At 40.4% G+C, this 25,539-nt stretch overlaps 1 protein-coding gene across 4 annotated transcripts in view; it reads right to left on the bottom strand.

Moving 5' to 3' along the window:
• Positions 1-25,539, bottom strand: part of itgb1a (integrin, beta 1a) — a 43,694-nt gene extending 18,155 nt beyond the window's left edge. The window contains exon 1 of one of the 4 annotated variants that reach the window (XM_041813702.1): positions 25,180-25,539. Coding sequence is in view for 3 of the 4 variants with exons in the window: in XM_041813700.1 (XP_041669634.1) it covers positions 22,300-22,317 (18 nt within the window). In the remaining variant the exon portion in view is untranslated. Of the gene's footprint in view, positions 1-8,767; positions 8,847-22,299; positions 22,342-25,179 lie in introns of those variants that run through there. The other 3 variants (XM_041813700.1, XM_041813699.1, XM_041813701.1) reach the window with 3 other exon arrangements.

Raw genomic sequence — 25,539 nt, 5'->3', positions numbered from 1 at the left:
ACTGCAGACCTTTGAGCAAAAGCTTGCAAACATGCTCAGACATGATGAAAACATACTGATATCAATTAATCAAACTTAATTTATATAGCACTTTCATATAAGACAATGTTGCACAAAGTGCTTTACAAACAGACAGAAGGAAGGGAAATATGACCCAAACCCACTCCACTCAACCCTCTAATCCACCCGCAATCCATACACAATACTGGCAAAATACATCATAAATAAAATACACTATGACAAAGGGAACTTATGTACCCAGTATGTACTGAGGAAACGGCATCTTACAGATTTGAAATAAGTAAACACTGGAGGTTAGGTTAAAATGTAGAATAAAATATCCTCAAATGAAATAAAAAGAACTCAAAATGAAATAGAATAGAATAAAAGGGTGCTGTATTAACAATAAAAATACTAAAAGGCAACTCAAGGAAATATGTTCAAATAAGAAAATAAAACACTTAAGTAGAACTTAGTGAAACATGATAAACAAGAGGATAAACTACTAAGAGATAATTTTGAGGTTAAAACAAAATAAGATAAAACCTAATTTACTAAAACAGATTAAGATCAGGATATCAAATTCAGGTAAACATCAGACTAAAAAAGGTAAGTCTTGAGTTTTCCTTTAAAAACATTAACATCAGTTGCAGCCCTCAGGTCTTCAGGTAAGCCGTATCACAGTCGGGGGCAGTAGTTATAAAACACAGAACATTTCCTGAAGACCTGAGGGTTCTAGTGGGCTTATAAGGTCAAAGCAAATCAGATAAATAAAAAAGGCCAAGACCATCAGTAGCTTAAAAACCAATAAAAGAACTTTAAAATCACGTTAAAATTGATGTCATGTGTGCTCTCTTTCTGGTCTTTGTCTGCATTCTTGCAGGAAAGTTTTGGAGCAGTTGAAGCTGTAAAATATTTTAGCGGGTTTACTAGTAAATAAGTTTGATAGATATGAGAAAAAAAATGCAATGTGCCATAAAATTATTCAAAACCAAAATAATGATATGAAATACAATAAATCTAAATGTTATTTGTAACTCAGATTCTCCAGTTTGTTTTTTTATTTTTTAACACGATACCTGTATTTGGAACATTTTTCTCCTGAATATAATACAAACCTGACCCAAAGGTCAAGGAAATTTGTGTTTGGTTAGATTATTTCTTTGTTGTGGCAATGCTTCTCGGCAATAAATCTTATACCATTAGAAAGCCTGTGTGGTGCCACATTTGTAAGGAACATGGAGATGAGCAGCAGAGCTGAGTATGTGGGTTGCATGCATAAAAAATATTCCAAATCTTCTCTGCCAATGCCAAGCAGTTTTTTTTTTTTTTACCACTGGCTCTTGTTTGGTGGGATGGATTGGAAAAACCATACACAGCCACAGCAGCCTGGCATCTCCTCATGCTGGTCACCAGCCTGGTCACACACTGCAGTGGGATGGCATCCCATTCTTCAACCAGCATTTGTCGCAAGACAGCCAGTGTGGTTGTGTTTGTCCCTCTGGCACCAACAACACACCACAGCTGATCCCGCCAGTGTTAAATGAGTTTGAGGCCAGGACTGTTGGCAGACTATCCATCCTTTCCACTCCCAAATTCTGGAGGTAGTCTCTGAATACTTTTGTCCATATAGTGTACATCAGTCATAGGTCAAAACTTGCTCAATCTGGTTGGTGAAACAATGTTAAAATGCGGCTATTACTGCTGAGCCATGTCAAATGATCCAGATCACTATAAAGAGCTGTATGTCCCAACACTAGAAACCAAGGTGCTAAATCAGGGAAAAACCATAGGTATGGGTGTCTTTAAAATGTCACAGTCCATTCACAATTCAGTCTTCCAACCAGCCGACCCACAGTGACTTCCCCGGACCCTTCTTTGTAGCACGGCTTTAAAAGAACCCAGAAAGACTTCCTGCTGTTTCGGGCTGCAGCTTAACAAACAGGAAATACCTATACAAATAGAGATGAGGTCAGTCAAAGCTAAACACTTGGGATTTTCAGTGACCCCTGACTATCATTATAAATTCCACAGTCCTGCTACTGTCTCAGAAGATTTAGTTAGCGGTGTCAGTTCTGGGATTCTCACCCCCTCTTATTGGCAGGTCTAATAAGGGACAGCTGGGACGGCTCCTATAGAGAGCCACTGAATCAATGGCCTGACGTTGTACGCATTAGTCGGCAGGAGATCAGTATGTGCCGAATCTAATTTACATGAGGAATGTTCTGTAAATTCTCCTCACCATAAATCACAGTCATTCCTAACAGGGTCTTCTCAGAAGTTGAAGTCAACTCCACTGGGTATTAGAGCATGAGGTTCAAATTAGAGCTAGATGATAGGAATAAAACCACAAAATATTTAACTTTGGTCTCAGGCTATTCATAGAGGCTACATTAAAAGACTGCATTCCCTTACACTCTGGTAAAGGAAGCTCTGACGTTCACTCTGCTCAGTGTTGAGTGATGCATTCCTCAGTGCCTGTGTGTGCGTGCATGCATGTGTGTGTGTCCGTTTATATAGACACAGAGGGCAGACGGCCTGTCTGCAGCCCCCCAGATTAGATCAGCTGGCTTGAATCTTTGCTGCTGCACATGGGTGGTGTGTGTTAGCAACTTAAATACCTCATATAACCTGGCTCTGCTACTGTTGCCCCATCGCCACCACAAGTGAAGCCACCTAGACTTCCACGGGAATAAAGGTTTCAGCAAATACTTCATGATGAAACAATATCAGCATAGACAAAGCTGAAAATAAAGGAATTTATCTCAAATTCCTCTTAAAACAAACCCCCACACTTAGATATTTCTTTCCACTTGCTTCAAGGTCTCGACTTCAGGAATCATTCAAATGCAAACTACGTCCATTAAACGCCACTGAGATGTCAAGTTAGAAAAATAACCTTGTTGTCTTTTATCCCATGAAGCTCAGCAGCTGCACGGAGGAATGTTCTGTAAAAAAACTACAGTAAAATATGGCAGAGGACAGAGAGCAGACCAAGAAAGTCCTGGGAGCAGGATGTTGTGCTGCCCTCAAGTCCACCCCTAAAGCTCAGAGGTCAGGAGCCATAAATACAACTTGTCAGCATTTCAACATGGTTTTGGTTAACATGGGCACTAAAACAGATGTATTTTGATCTTCACTATTTTAGAAGGACAGAAAACAGAACTAAGATTCTGAGAAAGAAAATATGGTTGTCTTTTAGTCAAGCAAAATGCACTGTAGGAAAATGTCATGATAAAATAAACCTGGCAGAATAATTTAAATTTAAGATAACAACCTGATAATGATGAACCAGACTGAACTCCCATTTCTCTGTGTCACTTTCCAGTTTGGATTGGGCAATTTTAGCTTCATTGTGGGGTGCCATAAGGCTCAGTTCTTGTACCCCTGCTTTTCGGTCTAATTTCGGTCCCAGTTTCATCATACAAAAACACAATGTCTCTCACCACATGCATGCTGATGATACTCAGCTGTTTGTTTCACCTTCTCCCGACAATCTTGGTCCTCTACCGAGAACTTTGAATACCGCTGCATGTGTTCTTCACTGAAGAGAGGCCACTGCAACATCTCCCTGCAGCCACAGTTGTATAAAATAAATGCACCACCGCAGCTTAATGTCTCATTTTACTTTAAAAACCACAACAAAAGCTCAGTGGACAGGTCAAGTCATCTGCACTTTGTGATATCAAACATTTCCCTTTTTACTGCTCCCTTATTCCTTTTCAATCCATAACTAGTTTCTTTATTCTGTGGTTAATTTAATGCCATAATTGTTGATTTACCCAAAGTTCCTTATTTATTTCAAAATAAAGGCAGGTCTGTTTCCAACAGGAAGGCAGTTTTACTTAGTTTGAGACAGTAAAAAAAAATACAAAATAAAACCAAAAATATTTTCATAATAATTAGTTTGACAGCCCTAACCAAAGCACCTTGTCCCTTTAGAAGAAAATTTCCACAAACTCACAGCTTTTCTTCGGTTTAAATAGAGTTAAAGAGGACAACACCCTCTTAAGTGGTCAGAGACCTGTGCTTGCATATAAATCCAATCATTAATTTGATCAAAGACGGGGTCTCTTTGTCGTATGCTTCCAGGAAGCAGCTGTTTAGATCTGTCATGAAGAAGTAGCTCAAGTAAAAAATCAGAGAGTACGGTATAGAACCCGTTTGTTATTAGTCAGTATCAGAGCCAGGGCTGAATATCCTGTGAGCTTCCTGCTTTGGAACAATGGTTTTCTTTGGTTTTGCGAACAGTTTGGCAGAGTTGGCTGCTTAGTACACCAGTTTTGAGGATTTACAATCCTAAGAACCAATGGATTGGCATCTATAACACTGACTTTTGTTTTTCTCTACCACCAGCAGAGAAACATGTTTGATTTTTTAGGAAACAGGCATCAGGTCACAATCATGCTCTGGGTGTCCCATTACCTGCTGCATAGAAAACACATGCTTTATACCATCATTGTTATGCTGAGCCTGACTGCAAAAATGCCCAAATACTCTTACTGCATTCTCAAGCTTTCAAAATTAAAGAGAGAACTAAGGGATGACTTGGAGAGTCAGAAAATGCTGGATCTAGACTATCTGGGTTTAATAGATTTGAATACTTACACAGTAGTATGCCAGAAGGAAGAGTTTGTATGTTGTTGCAACAATAACAAACCCTGTTTACCTTAAATTCTTTTTGCTAGCAGATTACTTAATCAATGATACTTCTTTGTAATTGTTGGATGTTGTTCTCATCATTTTACATGTTTCTGCAAATGTATTCAAAAGAAAAAATTGAATATCACATTGACATAAATATTCGGACCCTTTGCAAAAACACTGTAAATTTAGCTCATGCTCCTCCCATTTCTCTGGATCTTTGCTGAAATGTTTCTACACCATCATTGGAGTCCACCTGTGCAAAATTAAACTGATTGGACATGATCTGGAAAGGCACACCTCCTAGATGACAATGATATCAGAGCAAAAACCAAGCCATGAGGTCAAAGGAACTGCCTGCAGAGCTCAGAGACAGGATGTTGACAGGCACTGATCTGGAGAAGGACAGCAGCCTCCATAATTCTCAAACAGAGGAAGTTTGGCACAGCCAGGACTCTTCTAACAGCTGGTCGCATGGCCAAACTGAGCAATGGGGAGCCACATGAATACAGGATGTGTTTAGTGAAAAGTTAAAGCTCTACATGTACTTTGCATGAACTTAATACCATTGGATATTTTCTCTACTTGGTGAACTCATGTATGTGGGACATGCAAACGGATAAAATAAGAGCACCAACCACAGAATGGGAACCAAATGTCTCACAAGGCTGTAGAAACAGTAGGACACTACATTCTGGGGAGTAGCTTCTCTCTTATTTGCTTAACATTAACAATGTTTCTGTTTTTCAGACATGCTTTGTTGATATGAATATGATCTGTAATTCTACCCGATACCAGCTTTCAATCATACCTATATGTCTGAGGGTCTTCCAGTAGATATTATACTCAGAAACCAAACCATTTTATTTTTAAACAGGTAAATGAGATGTCAATAAAACTTTTACACTCTGACACAGAGTAGCATCACTACAAATAGCAGTCAACTACTCTGAAGTAAACAGCAGTAGTTAAAGCAGGGATATGAATAAAAGTGTCTGGCCTGTGAAGGAGGACTATTAAGTAATGTTTGTATAATGAAAGTTGGTGTTTATCCATTTAAAGTGTTTGATAAACTCCAGACAGACAGTGAGAGCTGACCTGCTTCGCCTCTTACAGTGAAGTAGTTTATAAAGCTCTCACGCTATTATACCTCTCATATCTTTCATTCCTCGTCACCTGTCCACTCGTCCCTCACACCTGAGCTGTGACTAAAGACCTCCCCGTGTTTTACAGGCGTCATGGCTCTCTATCAGTTGTCAGGAGAAGGTGATGCATAGCAGACGCTGTGGTGCGTGACTAAAAGGGGACGAGCCTCTCAGGCATTCCTCTGGGACTGAAAGCGTCCTGACCAGGATAGTAACCTGTAACACAGTTACTGCACTTCAGGAAACATGAGCTGTGACAGCCATGATGAGAGGATACTGTATTTTTAACAGCCCATTTCCCACAACCACTTTCCCCAGTTTGTAGCTACTTACTGGATCCAGTGTTACACAAGCGCTGAGAAAATTATTTAATTTCTAATCCATTCAGCTTACATACATTGAGTATGATCCCTACACTTTACAAAAAGTGTTTTTTTCCACAATTTAACAGATTCATTTTGCATGAACATGATCAATATCACAATTTACTCAGTTTTGCAGACCCAATAGCATCTTGCATCATCTAGCCAGATGAAGGTAGACGAGATTCTAAAGGAGTCTAGTTCTGAGCCTCCTGGGTAAGTGACTGAGTAGTGATGTGCCATTCAGGGATAGGCTTGTGCTACCAAACCTCTCTTTAATGTGAGCTTCTGTTTGAGCACCAGTTTCCTTTCCTCCATCCTCCTACCATGTAGTTTAGATGTCAAACTTCAGTCCTTAATACACACATTTAAAATTTGAGGATGAACAAATCAACAAAGTCAGTCTTTAGACAATTTAAGTTTAAAGAATGATGATGAATAATGTGGGAATTTATGAAAACTTGCAAAACTGGTTGCCCACTGCATCTCTGGCATGACCACAGGCTGGGCTGCTTGGGGGTTGGTTCTGGGCCGCATGTGGCTCCCGGGCCGCTAATTGAATAGGTCTGCTGTATGCTGTCTCAGACACAGAAGATGCAGAAGGTGTATGGCTTGTTAGCTGTGCTAGCTCTTAGTATCAGTAGTGCAGTTCCTGACATATTTATGTACTGCCTGCACCATCTATGAAGTCCCAAAGACTCACTGTGGATTCTACAATCCCAGGTAAGAGGAATTCTGACCTAACCTATCTGCTTACTGTGCTAAACTTAAGTTATGTAGTCTGCTCTAAGAACGGTTCATATTCCTGAATTCACATCATACAGACACTTTCACCCAGAGAGAATATCAGCCAACAACTGTTGACCAGGACACACGATAAAAAATAAGTGGATCGATTGTCTGGTATATGAATATACCATAAAAAAGTCTGAGTTAATGTTTGTTTAGTTTTTCATTAAATTCATATCTCCTAAGCATATCTTGGACATAACAGAAAATATTACATCTTTTAACAGTGTTGTAACTAGAATAACAACTGACACTTCCAGCCGAAAAGTCACCAGTTAACATGGTTACTTGTTAAAACGTAACACCTGCTCTCCTAGAGTCCTAGAGCATTGTCGCCAGCAAAGGCTTTAGATTAGATTTTTTTTTTTCAGAGTTTCTGATAAAGACTTTCCCTACTTTAGCCCACAACTTTTATTCATATAGCAATATTTCACAATTTAAGCACACATTACTATTTTCTTTCCATAATTACAACTAGATGACAAAAAAATGGGCTGCATGGCGGCGCAGGGGTTTGCACTGTTGCCTCACAGCAAGAATTCTGGTTTGCTTCACAGTCAAGGACTTTCTGTGTAGAGTTTGCATGTTGTCCCCATGCATGCGTGGGTTCTCTCCAGGTACTCTGGCTTCCCCCCACCACCAAAGACATGCTCATTAGGTTAACTGGTAACTCTAAATGGGCTGTAGGTGTGAGTGTGAGCGTGCCTAGTTGTCTGTATCTATATGTCAGCTCTGTGATTGACTGGTAACCAGTCCAGGGTGTACCCCGCCACTCGCCCAATGATAGCTGGGATAGGCTTCAGCCCTCCTACGACCCCTATTAAAATCTGATGCTCCTTTACCACTACCACGAAACGCATACACCACATGTTCTTAAATCCAACGCAGAGAACAAGCAGAAGGACAACTAGAGGAAAGTTTGTGTCTGTTTTCTGTGATCTTCTCCCTTTTGGTGCATTTCCGTGGCAGCTGTACAGGCTTGGCATATGCACTACAGCGTTTTCAGTCGTTTTCAGTGGTTCCGTGCTTACAAGGATATTTCCTGAAATGATCCCGTCTTTACGGAAAACTTTTTCAAAATGAAACAGCATTATATGGTTTTTGTCTCCGTGTGGACAGGGCCTGAGTAGAAGAGTAATGGAGAAAAGATATATAACAAAAACTAACAATACAGCCATAAAACTTCCCATAACTATGAGTGTCTGCTTCAAACTGACAAAAGAATAGGAAGAAACATCCTGGCTCCAAATTAGATCACCATGCCAGCATCCGTTGCGGGGGAATTCTGGCGTCGCTTCTGCAGAAGGGAAGGAGAGACAGACTTTCTAGGGAAATATGCAGTCAGTGCTATTTAGACCCACTATTTGGCTCTGGTTGCTCTTACATCTTGAATACTGCTTTCTATCCTTGGTGTGTGTTTATCACAGACCCAGAACTCAGAAAAGTATGCAGAGTGCTTTTCCTGTTGAAGATGAGACCTCTAGATTTGCCGCAAGATAGCTGGAGAAAGCTAACCACAGGTAATCAGTAATCAGTTCCATAATATGGTATGTATATATTTCCTATAGAAGTCATGACACAGCTTAGAGAGATATTATGTCAAGACAATAACCTGCATTAGCACCACTTTTATGCACATTCGTGGACTTTGTGCAGTTAATCCCATTTTTTTTGAAAAGACGCCATCATTTAAGTTTCCTAAGCCGCTGTGTGAAAACCTCTGGTGTAGATAACCCCCAGCTCAGAACCACACAACCTCAGCTGTGACTGAGTGGATTTACTTTCCTTTTAATTGATCTGCATTTGCAAGTGCTTAGGAGTACTTACTTCAGCAAGCAAGGCCATGAATAATGACCAGCACAGTCAGGGAGGCAGTAAAAAACACTCTGCAGCAGTAAAGAACCGGTGGCGGCTCAGAGTCACAGCGCTCTTTGTGGGAGGAGGCCTGGGCTTCCTCTGCTCAGAATGGCTGTTCTTCTCTGGCTGTGAAAAGAGGGAAGTAATGGAAAAGAAGGAAAAACAGGAAAGGGCGGTGCACAACTCTGAGGGGAGAGAGGTTGCCTCACGTCCAAAAGAAAAAGAACTTGCAGGCCCTCTTAATCCTCCTTCCTCGATTTTACAGGCTATGTTTATGCCAGTAGACCTTTTTTAGTTAATCTGATGAAGTGAAAATTAAAAGCTCTCCATGGCTTAAGTATCTAAGACTTTAAAAGCCTTGAAATAAGTTTATATTTCATTAAAAAATTCCAAGATGCACACACTTGCCCCTCTGTTGTCCTTGGCATATCTTTGGCATCCTTAACTCCTATCCTCCCTCTTTCCCTCCCTTGTTTCCTCCCTCCTCCATCATACCACCCACACAATGTCTCGGTTCACTCCCTCCGCCAAGAGCAGAGCCAAACCATCGCCCCCTTGACTCCACATACCCTCAGAGAGGAGAACATGTCTGAGCTACAAGCTGCCCGACAGAGCTGAAGGAGAATACCAAACAGTGTCTGTCTGTGTCTCCGTGCATCCCCCTCCCCATGCAGAGGACCCTCTCATAGCAGACAAAAGCAATGAATCAAGCCTCCCTTTAAAACCATGACATAAGGTCTGATACTTAGTGTTCCCACTCACCGTCGCCTCTCTGCTGAAAGAGCCTCGCTGTGATAAATAATACTAATGAGGCAGATGTTAATGTCTTTAATCTTTTGTGCTTCTCTGCTTCACTGACACTGATACAGGAGGACAAACCAAAGTGATCTTTCCAAGAGAGAAAAGTCCTCTGAGAGATATGGATGAAGCCACAAACGGCATCATAGTTTCCACATTACATTTGCCTTTGAATGCTCCATTTCTCCATAAAAGAACATTTATCAGACAGAAAAAGTGAAAGTAAGTGTAATGAAAAACTCAAGTTGCAGAGAGAAAGCTGTGTGCTACACTTTGCTTATACATAGCTACATTTCTCTGTTTGACTACTAGCATGTAGGGAGCTAAGGGTTCACTGCAGGGCCTGATGTGACGGAGCTGGGGGGCAAGGTCACTTGGCAGCCAAGGTCAAGCTCGACGACATCTAAAACACCCAGAGACCACAGGCATGTTTCAGGCCCTTGGGACATCAAAAGCACGACCAGGGGCTTGTGGAAACCGTACTACCCGACTGGACCCAACTGGCCAGTGGTTCCCAAATTTTTCCACTAAGACCCCCTACTTGTATCGAAGAAGGGGCTGAGGCTCTCTGAGACCCAAACCAAAAAAAGGATATACTACTGTCAAAAACATGCATCAACTTTAATTGTTTTAATCATTCAAAGCCAAACAAAATAGCCCAAAACTTAACTCCTCTTACCAAAAGATCGTTGTATGAACAATGCATTTGTGTTTTATAATGATTTTAGATAGTAAGAGTGAAGCAATTTTTACAACCTCAGAGCAGACAGAATCTGGGAATCTGACCGGACCCTAGGCCATGCTTACTTGCCACATTTAACCATTACCCTGCCCTAAAGGTGTGGACTTTGTTATTTTTTCAACAGATTGTTTTCCCATGCCCCTAGTAATATGCAAGGACATCCAGAGCATCACCGGGGTCATGACAATCCTCCTTACCGTCCAGTGGTGCCCTCAGATGGGCTTACCTGCCACATCTATGCTTTACTTCAGCCTCAATTTTTAGCCTAAAAGTTCTGCACAATACTGCATATGTGATTCTGGTTGTGATATATGCAAGATTGAAAAAAAAAATCTTTAAATGTTGCCATAGCACACCCATGTTTTAAGCATTTTTTTATAAGGAGATTCAGCCACAGAGCCAATGCTCTATATGGATGATAGCCAGGATTAGAGCTCAGCATCTTGACTAGTCACATGACTCAGTTACAATTTTCATAAGCTCGTCTGGGGTCCTTTACTGATGCAATTAAGTCATGATTTTACACTCTTAACCACTATACCAGCTTTTTACTAACAACTACATGATGGTGTCATGGCACAAATCATCATCAATAAGATGCACTGCTCAAACATTAATGTATTTTGTGGCACAGATGGCTTAGTGGTTAGGTTGCACCCCATGTACACTGGTTGCCTGGGTTTCAATTCAGGCATGTGGCTCTTTCACTGCATGTCATTTCCCACTCTCTCATCCCTGTTTCCAGCGCTATTCAAAGTCCTCCCTTTCTAATAAAGGCATACAAATCCCTAAATAAACATTCTAAAAGAGTGCATGTAATTTAATGTGCAGTTTTATGTTGTATTTATTTTTATATTTTATCCAATGTTCAGTGACCCTTACTAATGTGCAGGATGGAGATCAAAATAACTAAATCAACCAGTTTTGAGTGTCCAGGAGGTAAGTTTCTGTTGCTGTGGTATCAACACAGGTATCGATTTTTACTAATATTACAACAAATCTAAAGTTTCTGGTGCAGGTTCTTTGCAGATGACATTGCGCTTCTGCAAAGAACCTGCATAGAAAACGCTACCAAAAAGTCCATGTTTTATGCTGTTTATATCAATGCCAAGTGTGGAAAAACATTCTAAATTCTTAGCTACTCTTGTGTCCTTAAAGCCGTGAAATATTCATGCAAAAAGTTTTAAAAAGCTCATAGAGAATCAGCATGAGGCAGGAATTTAAAAACCCTTGATCTAAAGCCTGGATGAGCCATGTCATTCCACTCCTGTATGGTCGGTTTCCTGGAAAGTGGACTGGTTTGGTTCAGTCCAATTTGCCACAGGTTAGCTCATTTAACTCTGATCTTGCCCATAATTCTTCAGCTGATATCCGTCCAGTTTTGCTCTCTGTGGCAGAGAATCCATCTCTTTTTAGAGATCCAGATCATTTGGCTCCGCTTACTAGAGCCGGTTGTTTGGCTCCCAAAGGGTCCTTATTTGGTACGAGTTTGTTTTTTTAAATGCGGATTGAATAACGACAAAGGATGGAGGAAAGGAAACTGGCACTTAAATGGGAGCTAGCAACTGTTGCTCACATTACAGAGTCGTTTTGTAAGCATGTTTGTGACACGAGGAGGATTTTTCTAAAGGGGCTCAGCTAGCCTCTTAGCTCAGAGCAAGACTTCTCAAGACTTTTTTCTCCCTTCATCTGACTAGACGACGCAAGGACAGAATAAACTGTGACGCCACGCCAGGTAAATGGATTAGGCTGTGGAAAAAAATCACTTTTTTGTAAAGTGTAGGGATCATACTAAATGTATGTAGAAATTTTCTGATAATAATTTTAGTGTACTTGTCCTTTTAGAGCTGTAAAGTACTAAATGGACATGTTCCAAATCATTTCTAACAGCTGCCTTTTACTTCCTGTCCCCATCAGTCATTTGGGATCACATGATTGCAAACAACCTGTTAAAGGTGATACAGTTATGCTTTTTTATTTCTTAAAATAATCAATATTTCCGGTGGATTCTACAGTAAGTGAATCTAAGTGAAAGGGTACATGAAGTATAAAACTGCCTCTTGAATGGTTTGGTCCAGGTTGGGGTCCATAATTAACCACCATGTAATGGTTTAACAGAAAAAAAGGTGTAGCAGCAGCTGTAATGCTTCTTTATGGGTCGCTCTACAGAAGCTTACAGCAGGTTTTAAAAGTTCTGCTCTGCTTTTCATACAAAACACTCAGCCAGCCAGCCACATATGTTGGCTTGAAGCCTGCCAACATTCCCCATGAGTATGTGGGAGGCTAAAGATACGCAGGAGGGGATCTGTTTGGAAAGAATTTCTTTCTCTTCCAGTCAGAAAATCAATAACACTTTAACTGTTTTTGTTTCTTTACAAAACCTAAAATTCTTCTTATTGACCAGTCAGATCACATCACAAGAAGTCCTGCAACACCAGACACAATCGAGGCAAAACCGCAACATTTGGAGAAGTGCCAAGTCCATATCACTATTCCCAGCTCCATCTCTGTGGTGAAAATAGCTGAGCTGTGCTAACAGGTTATTTCTGACTCTTGTCCCCCACACCTGGCCTCTGGAATCACTCTGGACTAAATCACACAAGACACAAAAACATTTCCTCAACCCAGCAGAGAATATGGAAAACTCTGCAACTGACTTGAGTGTTAATTTGAATGGAGATATTTCAGCTTTCTGAGCCAGGAAAAAATATGTTCCACTGTTGAATTTGAGCTGCAGAGCATTTTTCAGACAAAGTTAGACTCAGCAGCAGACAGACTTTCTACATTATCTATAAAAAGTGAAGTTTTTTTTTTTAATATGTCATACAAAAGTAGATCCAGTTTTCAGGCGAACATGAAGGCTAGTTTTGGTGACTCCTGTGGGATTGTCTGGCTGTGACATGGTGAGCTCAGGGCTCAGCCTATGAAGCTGTGATCTGCTCTACAGTAAGCCTTCCCAAACTCCCTGTGTTTGCTGAGTCGGCCCTTCCTGTGCTGAAACACAGGAAGCTCAAATGGATCACACAGGAAGCCTGTATCATGGAGCCTGGAAACCAGACATAGCTCCCTCCTGAAGCCGTAAAGATGACATATTCAGCATTCGGTTGTGAAAGGAAGAGAAAGAGAGTTAGTGGGCCAGACTGCCTGCCTCGTTACAGAAGGATGAGAATGCAGTGAGCTGCCAGAACGGCAGCATATTGTCTTTGTTAAGCCAGCGTGTCTGATTCTTAAAGTTAAACCAGGCCATCATTGTGATCTAAACTATGGAAAGAGCAAAATAAGCCTTAAATCAGGCTTAAACAATGCCTGATGCACAGCCACGACCTCAGAGATAATGAATCAACAAATGTCAGACATTAATTCTCTGTGATTATTTACAAAAACCAGAGCAGCACCTGCACTGTTGAGACAGTGAGAGGGATCGTTTAGATACAAAACATCAATCTGCAGCCCATGACAAATATTTACAGCACTGTGATGATAATTCAGCGGTAAGTCACAGAGATGGGGATGAGCATAAAAAGACCCTTTTTCCCCCCATAGTGAGTTCTCTGGGTTAGAAAGAAGCTGCAGCTACTTAAAAGATAATCTATTTGTCCAAATAAAGTCAACATGGTTTGACAGTTTACAGCCATGCAAGCAGATTTTTAGGGTAATATTTGGGTGAGGACTTGAGCTAAATGCTAGGGTTATAGAGCTGGTAGCAGGACGATAATTAAGGTTTTAGCTTCCTCAAAATTTTGATTCAGTTGGCCAATGCATCATAATAACCTCAGCATCCAGCAAAAAATGCTGCATGATGAGTGTCAAATGTGGAAAACAGACAAATCCAAACTCCATGCTGTTGTGGGAAATAATGCTTAAAAGAAGGAAAAAGCGATGGCAGCAATTTGGCAAGTCATGGCTGCATCATGCAAACCCAGGTGTCCGTGAAGATGTTTGCAGCCAGTGTAGCATCTTAGATGTGGCTGCAATTGTCTAGAATAGTGGAAACTTTAAACAGTCTCTCCTTGCCTACTCATGTCCGCAGGCTGTCATACTACTGAGAGGACATCTCAGTAGCATGTTTAATATGATGCAAAGCCTCAACACAAGAACACACTCACAACATATGCCACAGACTATGATCTCTCTACAATTTTAACCCTTTGTGCCCTAAGCTATTTTTCTAAATCATTTTATCTCTCCTGGACTTGTTGTCTTAAAAAGCTTGTAAAACATCAAGCCTGTGGTGCACAGTCAAGCTCTAAACATCCTTTTCTTCAGGACAATCTGGGCTTTAAGAATATTTATGCTGCTGTAATGTCACCGGAATTTAAAAAGAGTTATGGGATGATAAAGACAAAAGAAAAAACTAATCAGAAGTTAAACTCAAAGATTGTTACATATTAAACATAATATACATTAATGACTAAGGGTTTTCTGCACAGACTTGTTCTCCCATCTCTTTGGGGCCAGCATAATTAAAAACATTAATTCTGTGACAAAAAAGAAGTTCCTGTCTGCACTGGCTCTGAGGGCCCAGTCACAATGCATTCTGGGATACAGACAGATAATAAGGTGGCGGGCTAATCCGCTAGCTGCAAAACGATTAAAAATGGATTATAAATGGATAAAAAGATGTCCAATATCAGAGTTACTGGTGTGGATTTAATCTTTTAAGACACTGGAAAGTCACCCAAATTCCAGGTTCTCCAGAAAAGGTTCTGTAAGAGCTACGAAGGCATAGATAGCGTCATTAGAATGGCACAGTGGCTGGCTTTCAGAGGAAAAAACAAGTAGCTGTGATTTAGGGTTCTAAAGTTATTTAACTCTGAATAACACGTGCCTCGTCTTGTTGTATACAATAACACTGGTCTCAGAGGGTTCATTAAAAACATCTTAATTGGCATCAGCCCTGATTTTTTTCAGAATCAGTGCATCACTACTGAAAAATTAAGAAATTGTGTAAGATGCAAAGAAATATGGATGATTAGCAAAATACAGAAACCAGAAGTCACTTTACCTGACTATTTTCTATCATCGCTGAAGGATTTTAAAAAAGGATGGGAGATTTTGAGGCTGTCCACCATTTGGACTAAATGGGTGACAGATATGTAGCTAGACATTTTCTAACTTATGCGAATACTCATGGAGGTTATTAAATGTATCAAAAAACTCTTTGGACCATGTGGGCATTATCACTGACCTCAAAACTTTAGGGTACTAAATGCACATCCCTACCTACTGGTTCAACTACTATGATGATGTTTTAGAAAGTACATCACCCTGTTAACAGCTTTAATTTATCTTGTAGATAAGCAAACATTTGCTAAAAAACACAAAGAACAACAGAGTTGAGGTTCATGAAATGTCTTCATGTCAGGCTGTCAGAAACCCTTCATCTGCTGGTTGAATTCAGTCAAAAGGGAAGTTGAAACCAATGTAGTAATTCATCCTCAAAGGAAAAATAAAGGGCTGTACCACATTTCATCACAAACCATCCAGTAGCTATTGAGAACTTTACTCAAAACTCCTCATGTGAGCTCAATGTAGACACAATAACTTCTAGCTTCATGATTAAAAGTACCATGTACAAGGCATCCAACAGATTGGAAACTCACTGAGACTGTGCTGAAACCACTGCATGCAGTCCTAGACTGTGCCATTTTGACTACACAGACAGCTATGTCAAAGTTTGATCTTAATCCTATTTTCACCCAGCGGTGGGCCAGCGGTGGACACCTTGGCCGTCTCTCTGCTGAGAACCTAATCCCTGAAAACTGGCACATTAATGACACTCAGATGTCTTTCATTAAGCCGCAGACCTGACACTTGAACCAGAGGGCCTCCGTTTCCGCTGCCACTGGAGAGTGAGAAGCTCAGAGCTAAAACAGTAAGCGCTGCACAGTTACATGCATTTCCTCCTGGGAGCAGTACTGTAGTATCTGTCCCCTGTTCTCAGGGTGTTTTGAGGGGTCTCTGACTGAACATCATGTTCTCAAACTGGGATTGAGCTCTGCTGGGCTACTTAGTCACAACAACAGACTGAGAAAAAGACTCTTCCACTCAAAAACTCTCCAGCATGATTCCTCTGAACTGAACAGCTGGTGTTGGACAGAAATGAGTGAATTGAGCTACCTAAAGTGTGGTTTCATTGTCCTGACCTGCTGATGCTGATCTGCCTCATTAGTCTGCCTCAGTTTGAGATACTTCTGCTTCCAGTAAACTGCTGCATGTGAATTATATTTAAAACATGACACCCAGTTAATGGGGGAAGGAACTATTTTGAACTGCTTATTAATTCACTGAAATTAGGCGACCTTCATTTTTCATTATATTGAGTTAAAGCCAGAATAATCAGCTTCTGTTATCAAGCTACTTCAGATATGCACATCAGTAAACATGGGAAATTCCAAAGTATAAGAATTAACTTTAAAGTCCATCTATGAAGTCACAGAACTATGAAGTCTTTCTCTCTGGACTGGGGGTCTGCTGGTGACTCACTTTAACACCCCTGAGACGTCAGCGTCAAACAGACCTCATTCACAAAGACAGAGAACAGTGTGTGCATTGTGTTGGCTCTACAGTAGGTTCCTAGTATAGGTCACTGAGGGGAAACATGGGAAGTGATTGATGCTTAGTCACTGATGAGCAATTTGGTGACAATACGGAGCTTTCAGCTGCCTGAGACTTTCACATTCTCTCTCAAATCAGTTTAGATGTAACAGATGACTTGTAATTCAATTTCAATATTCAAAGACAAAAGATTTATAGTTTAATGGTTTAAACAGAGTGATTGGAAAGGCTGTCAATAGTTGCTTTGACTTCACAAGACATCTAAGAGAAAGGTGGACTAAACGTGAGGGGGAACAGATTGAATAAAGGTTGAATGAATGAATGAAAATGTCATATCCGCTCTGTGCTAAGTGGGAAAGCAGACTGTTAACCTCAGTCCTGAAGAACTGCTGTGTGGCCTTCTGAACTGCAAATGAACTTAAAAAAAAAAAAAAAAACATTTATAATCTAGAAATACTGATGCTAAACCGATGCTAAGATGCATTGGTTTAACATCAGCATCAGGCAATGTGTCATGATCCAATGTTAGCTGCAGATGTTAATCTGTTGTTTTCTATGGTTTCAATGCTAATATTAAGTATACTTAACAGCTGATTCAGAGAAGAGATATATTATTGGGCAGAAAACATGGCCTGTTGGGCAAACTCTGATCTGTTTTAGTGGTTAAACATGAGAGTAAAAGTTGGGATGGTGGGAGTGATACACAAAAATTTCTGGCTACGTTGTCATTTTAAATATTGGTCATAGCATCTGACTTGTTTTTTTTTTTTTTTTTTACAATCAGAGTATTTCTACTTAATAGTAATGACCCAGTGTAGGATATTATAGCTTTTTTATCCCGAGTTTAAAATCAATGCATTTGGGGGGGACAGGATTCTTATCCTCCACAGGATGCTCTTCCTTTAACTATGGTGGGATACTAACTGTATCTCTTTAAGGGTCTTAGCCTGACGCACCAGATAAGACAGATATTCACAATAATCTGAGAAACCTCCCATACTAAGTGTCTGGGAAGGGCAGGACTATTTAAGAAAACTGCAGAGGCAGATTGGACGAGTGTTCAGTCTGTTGCGTTCGTTATGAGCCAATCAGAGCGACAAGACAAAGTGAGGAAGCAGACATGCTCAGCTCCAGCAGAAGCAAACATCTTCTCTGCAGATATAAGCTTACAGAGGTTGGCTCTTTACTCTTGTTTTAATAAAGAAATGAGGTCCAATTCTGATGAAGCCGTTGCTATACTACAGCTACATCCAAGCTAATCACTACACTGGTGGTAGCCATTGTATATACCAGCTTACTGTCCAATAAACCCTGCCCCTAACGATAGCAAACTCATGCTTGAGCAAGTCAGGAGAGGAGTGAAAACATCTATTCTGCCATGAAAAGTTTTAGTTTTGTTCTTTGCTCTTTATTTACTAAAGAAATTTTGTCGACTTCTCATAAACCTGCTGCTATACTATAGCTACATTGAGCAAATTACTACACTGGCTGCTTCTAGTACAACTAAACCCCACACCTCACTACAACCTTATTCTCTTCAAATGTCGCTGATTGGTCAGATCTGTTTTTAGACCATAGACTGTAAAAAGAATTGGACAAAGCCTGTGTAATGTCAGCTGTCTGCTTACAATAGGCGGACTCAAAGTGCTTTTGAAGCCAGTCAGCGGCTAGTGAGATAAAGTTTGCACCAGCTCTCCTTGCAGGGCACAAAGCCAGACGAGCAGCATGAAACAGGCACAGATTACTTTTCATTAAACAATATTAATGCATACTTATGAAGGTTTTATTAATGTTTTCTTTCTTTAGGAGAAATAATTTGGATTCAGGCTTAAAAAAAGCATTATTATGAATATATAAGCTTGCGAAAACTACTTAGCATGCCTTCTTGTTTTTAGATGAGACAGGTGACAGAAACTGTGATTTTGGACCTTTATGAGTGCTTCTTCAGTGTTTAATGTTTTTTAAAAACTGTAAACCTTGAGACCAATAAACACTGACTTGTTTAAAAGATTTAATGGACACCTTATCAAAGGTTTGATTCTGATTATGATGTAGTGCTTGTCAAAACATTAGTCCTTTGCCCCTTATTACATCACAAAAAAGTGATTCATGTGCTCCAGTTTCTTCCTAAGATCTGCCTGTATTAAAACCTCAGCCTGCACCTGTGGAGGGACTGAGGCACAGGAGACTCCTGTTTTTAACACTGAAGGGAACTTCTATGTATGAGTATCATCTGCATCACTTTGTGTACAATAAACTTTCCAATTAAACCCAAAGAGCAGGTATTCAACAGAAAATACAAGTCTCCAGGTTTGAATTTTTGACTTTTAGAAGAAAGACTTTGCAAATTGCAACTTTCCATTTTTAAACCCACCTTAAACCTTTGTTGCATTTGTCCTTCATTCCTCCCCACATATTTAATAACCACTAATGGCTCCTTCCTGAGCAGAAAAAAATGCACAAAACATCTAAAGTTTTCATTAGTTCATGTCTGATCTGCACAAACACACTGGTGGTGTTTCACACAGGCTTATAAATTCCCATTGAAGAAAACAGCTCTGTTATTGTGCTGGTATAATAGAAACCAGAGTCCATGACAGTGAATAAAGCCACATCTCCAAACAAAACTCTTTTAAACCCTTGAAGCCAGTCCATTCTGTGTTTTTTAAAAGAAACATAAACAAAGACTTATTGAGACTGAATCCCTTACGCTTAAATCTCTCCTTGCTGTCACAGTAACACACACGGAACAACGAACGTCCATCCAGCAAAGCTGTGCTTCTATTTACTACCAACACAACATGTTTGGCCTCTTTTTCCCTGCAGACCTTGGCAGGCAGAGGTCAGCTCTAACCACGCCATTCCTCACCCGTGCTTCAGATTCTGTTTTTAGAAGCAAGAGGCCACCCAAAAAAGGCCCCAAAGAGCGGGCAGAGAGGAGCAAAAGATTTGGCTAGAGGTCACAAAACCAAAACCAGGAGTGAGGCCCACCCCACAATCTGGCTTCAGGAATAGAAAGAGTCCACAGAGAAAAGGGTTTCAAGAAGAATGGAAAAGAAAGGGAACAGAAAGATAAATTATAGCGTTGCACAGAATATAGTTGTGTAACTAAGGGCTGGGAAACACAGCCAAATATATGATCTGTTATTTTCCTGAATAGATCAATATTAAAAGACAGCATAGTAGCTGAAGTAGCAGCTGACACTTTTTTGGTTGATTTCCTTATAACCAAAATACTACGGTGGCCAGGAAGTGTCACACTAGTGCATAATTAAAATTCTCTGCAGTAACAGAAAATACGAACAGCATCACAATGAATGGAAATAAAACAACTGACACTTTTCCCGGACCGATTTGCAGAACAAATCCTATGAGGACTTTTATGGACAGACTCCAAGAAAGAGTTGACAGAGTAACTGAAAGATTGTCTTAACTTCACTACAACTATCATAAAAATCCCCTTGTGTCCTTCACCCCCTTTAAAGTGACTGACCTAATTCAAAAGAGGTCCAGACAGGTGCTACCATTACACCATGAAGATGAAAGAGCACTCCAGGCAAGTCAGAGAAAAGGTTATTGAAAATGACAAGTCAGGGGATGGGTAAAAAAAAAATGCACTTGCTATCCCCTGGAGTTCAGTTAAATCCATCATCAAGAAATGGAGGGAATATGGCACATGTGTAAATCTGCCCAGATCAGGCCATCCTCAAAAACTGAGTGAGCATGCAAGAAGGAGACTAGTGAGAGAGTCCACAAAGACACTTATGACTACTCTAAAGGAGTAACAAGCTTCAGCAGCTGAGATGGGAGAGACTCTGCATACAACAACTGTTGACCAGGTTCTTCACCAGTCAAAACTTTATGGAAGAGTGGCAAAGGATCAGGTTAGACTCCATGTTCAAGTGGGGGAAAATTCTTCAGTCTTATGAGATGAAAATGGAGCTTTCTGGCCATCAGACAAGACACCCGACACTGCACATCACCACAAACACACCATCACCACTGTGAAGCATGGTGGTGGCAGCATCATGCTGTGGGAATGCTTCACAGCCCTGGACAGCTTGTAAAGGCAGAGGGTGAAATGAATGCAGCAAAAAATAGGAAAATCCTGGAGGACAATCTTATTCAGTCTGCAAGAGAACTACAGCGTGAGGGAGCTTTGTCCAAAGCTCTTAGAAATAAGGAGCTACATGGTCTGGACAAAAGCATCCACTAAAATGACATCATAACTTGATGTCAGTTGTCTGTATGATTTATTCAGATTTGTAAAGCTGTGTAAAATTTCATCCATCGTCTTCTATGGAAATCAAGCCCTTGCAGGACTCTCAAGTTTGCCATTTCATCCTACAGATCGCTGTATTACCATGTAGTGTAAAAAGTCTTCAGAATGCAGGAGAAACCTCCTGTTGTTCAGGCATGTGACTCAGGGTCAAGTAAATCATAGATAACTGCCCTACAGGGAGCATCAGTCCTGGATCAACACACAGGGGAAAGTGTGTGTGCATTTCAGTGTGCATTCATGTGCTGGGGGTAAACGGTGGGAGCAGGCGATTATTTGCACCACTTTATGAGTCTGGGGCCGAGATTTCCCCTCCGGCACTAAGCATGAGTCGTAGAGGGCGATCAGGCACATTCATCACTTCTGTCCCACAGGATATGGCAACACGGAGAAAACACCCAGCCGATATTCATCACCTCCTTCTCCAGGGAACAAGCTCACACTCAGGTCTCGACGGGGAAACAAACAGACACATGAGAAACATCACATGTCCAGAAGAAAGGCCTGGGTGTGGCCCTCTGTGTGCAGTGAGTGGCATCGTAAATCAGGCCGGAGCCTGGCCCCTGCAGCAGCAGCAGCTGTTCCCATGGGGCCTGAGGTCGCATCAATTCAGCTGGTGGCTTCTGGCTCTGCTACTGTCTCATCTCCCCCACTGTCCTACATTTACCCTCCTCCCCAATTAGCCATCCTCCTCCTTGTCCTTCCTCCACCCCCTTTGCCTTCTATAACTCCTTGCCCCCCTCCATCCTTGCCTCCCTTCCTGCCTCCATTTCCTTGATTAAACTGATGGCTCTCGGCTGCACTGGGGAGTCAGCGCAGTTTTTATAAAGCCTCCAACCTCCTGCTATCCTTCAGATGAAAGCTCTGCATGATCCAATCAATGGATGCTGTGCAGCCTGTCCATCACGCACTGCTGTCAGAAAGCTGCTGTGTCTTAGTGTGCATCAAATCACCCACAGCATACGTTTACTTCCATTTCCTGCAAACAGACAACATCAGGCTTTAAGCCACTATCTCTTTTTGAGACCTCTCTGACTCTGGCTTTCAGCATCTGCACTCCCTCTGCCTTTCTCTCTGGCCTGTCAAATGATCCCTAAGTAATTTAAATAGATCATGTGAGATCACCTGTTGAAGCCCTTTCATATGACCACACAGATGAGAACGGAGAGGAGAGCCTGCTGCATCTGATCCAAATCTAGATGGATGGGCAGAGAGTAGGGATGAATGTGATTATTTTGACTTACACTGCTATTTTGATATGATTTATGGTATTTAAGAACTGCAATTTCTACACAACATATATGATGATTGAAAGAGAGTATAAACAGGATTGATGAGTATGATTTTTGCAATTTCTGCACAAAGAGAGATAATTTGTTACATGGGTATGTGCAAGCACATCTCTGCTGCAAATGGATCTTTGACCCACATTTCACTTTAAAGCAATGATACGCAACCTGTGGCCCTTTCATGATAACTTGTGGCTCTTTTAGGTCTTAGGCCGGCGACACACTAGACGATTTCTAAAATCTGGAACGATTTTTAAACTGTGGGAGACCACAGACTTCAGGACAATTTCCAAAGATTTTTCATCTTTAATCCTCTGAACGCACACACTAGTCGACTCAGCCAGACTGTCAGATCACTGGAGACCACACACCTGCCAACCTGCCTACAACCTCGCGTGATCACGTGACTTTAGAAAAATAAAACAAAACAAAACAAAACAAAACAAAACAAAACACGGATGTCAGTCCATACCGTCTTGCTGTCTCTCCACAACAGGCTGTCCTGGCATGCGTTACAGGTGAAGCAAAAATCATACCACAAGGGAAAGACTCAGGATGAAATCATGGCTGGACTTAAGGTACAATTGTGTTTATGGTTGTGAGTGGTGAAAGTAAGTATGATCTGGCTGTGATGCTATCTGGTCTGCTCGCTCTCATTGGTTGTTGTGGGTACTCTGTCAGCGGCACTACGACCCCGTTTGATATTTATGATTCTGGGTTTTGGAGGCTACAATGCGATTTGGAGCAGTAAAACAATCGTGTTGACACCACACACATGCAGATTACTCAGACAAACAGTCGGTTGCGACGAGGCTCCTCTTGGGATACGCCCCCACGATCGTCGGGGGAAGGCAATCTTGCTCCAAATCAGGCTTAAAATCCTGTAGTGTGTGGCCAGCCTTACTCAGAAAAATTAATCCCTCCAGAAAACCTTAAAATGGGAAATTTTGACCTCAGAAATCATCCATTGAAAGTTACATCAATCAATTTGTTTCACATACGTTTTAGTAGGATTTAGGCTAATTGTCAAGTTTAATAATCAACCTTTATTTAATGTCTGTTTATTGTTGTCGGATATCTGCAAGAGAAAACATGCTGGATAAATTTCACTGATATTTGAGTAAAAGGATGAATGATTTGCAATACCCCCCTAATACTGCAATTGCAATTTAATATGCAATTATTTTTCAATGCCCTGATCTTATGCATTTTTCAACAAAAAGCAATAGATCATCTGTATTATAAAGAAAAAAAATATTTGGTGAACTAAACTACACATTTAAAAAAATATTTAGTTGCAGTGATTTTACCTTCTTGCAAATGCAATATGAACTGTATTGAAGGGAATGATTTAATTTATTTTTCTGTACAAAAACAGGGGAAATTTGATTGATTGATTTTATAAATCAGTCATGGTAAAAGTAATTCAGCTTTTTTGACAAAAAAATCCCTCTGCAATGTCAAAGTGAAAATAGATTACTACAAAGTAATGCCAATGAAATAAAAAAATCTGTAATGTAAAATAAGTGACTGCATATATTCTCACCAACTTGTGACCTGATTCAACAGAGGTCCAGCCAACTGGTGCTAGTAGTCTTACAATTAGTGAAATGGGGATCACCTGAGTGCAGTGAATGTGTCTCAAGTGACTGTAGAATAAAGACACCTGTGTCAGGAAGGTCCAGTTACTGGTTAATCAGTATTCCTGGCAACCATTACACCAAGAAGACAAAGAAACCCAGTAAAAAAAGTTGTTAAAGAAGGTTTTTGTCTCAAAGAGTCTTGATTATATTGATCATGATTGATTTATAAAATCAATACAAGAGTAAAACATCCAAGGAGGTGCATACCTTTTAAATGCATTGTATTTTATCTCTGATTTTATGAAAATTTCATGATTTTCTGACTTTATCTTTAATATTTACCATATTAAACTCATATTTTTAAATCAATTTGTTATTTTTCCGTATAGAATAGCTGGTATTTCAACAATTAAGCAGAATAAAATGAACAGAAGGTTTTGATTAACTGTTTAACCCTAGTGGAGAGCAAACTGTTTCACTGTTAACAACAAATTGTGATAATTGTCCTTATATTTCCAGGGTGCAAAGCTGGTTTTCTTTGTACCTCTATGTCAGAGGGCATGAAACATCGTTTCACACCACAGAAAAAACTTTGTCAAGCAAAAATGAGCCACAACTAAATCACAACCACTAACCACAAACATGATTTATGATACTGAATAGCATACTTTATTATTACTATGTTAATTATTACTGTATGTGTTTACATTTTCACATAAAAAGTATGTGATAAAGATAAACATGTGAGTTGTGAGAATTTTATAGAAATGTAAGTTGTAAGACAGAAAAGCTGACATATTTACTTAAGTTTAAGTAATTAAATCAAGTTTCGGTATTCATTTTCCCAGTCTGCCTGCTTTTTATGGGCTTTATTTTAATTTTTGACTTATTTCTCGAAAGGTCATTGCATAAGATGTGTACTATAAGTTGGACTTAGTTCAGCTGTCATACACAAATAAATGTCCATTAAAGTCGATTAAATATAGAAACATCCGTCAGACAATGACCAAGCGTCACATCAGATAGACAAAAACTTACAGAGTGTTGCATACCTATATCAAAGATAGCCTACCAGTAATTCATCTTTTTTCAAAGTCTGGGATAAAAACAGAGTACATTTATTAACCACTTACCTTATTTTTTGCCGTTATCCGCTGCTACATACAGATAAAGTTAAGCTAACGGTCCTCCCCAGCTCCCAGTGATGATCCGCTCTGCAGACAGACAGCAGCAACTATCTGCCCTGTTGGCACCGGGAGCCGCGCTCTCTCTCTCCTCCGACTACAGTCACGGTAGATTTCCTCTGTTGCTCATTCCCTTCAACTTCCCTCCTCAGAGATTAAAATGTAAACAGTCTGAATAAGAACCAAATGCCGGAACGGTTCGATTAACTGGCAAAGGAAACTATATCCCCGAGGCGTCAGCGTGGACCTTTTCCCCCCTCGATACAAATCAAGAGAAAGGCGAGAAATGAACCCCCAAGTTCCGCTCCT

Source organism: Cheilinus undulatus, linkage group 19, assembly GCF_018320785.1.
Source record: "Cheilinus undulatus linkage group 19, ASM1832078v1, whole genome shotgun sequence".
Classification (NCBI taxonomy): domain Eukaryota; kingdom Metazoa; phylum Chordata; class Actinopteri; order Labriformes; family Labridae; genus Cheilinus; species Cheilinus undulatus.
This window is presented reverse-complemented; position numbering and strand designations above follow the sequence as displayed.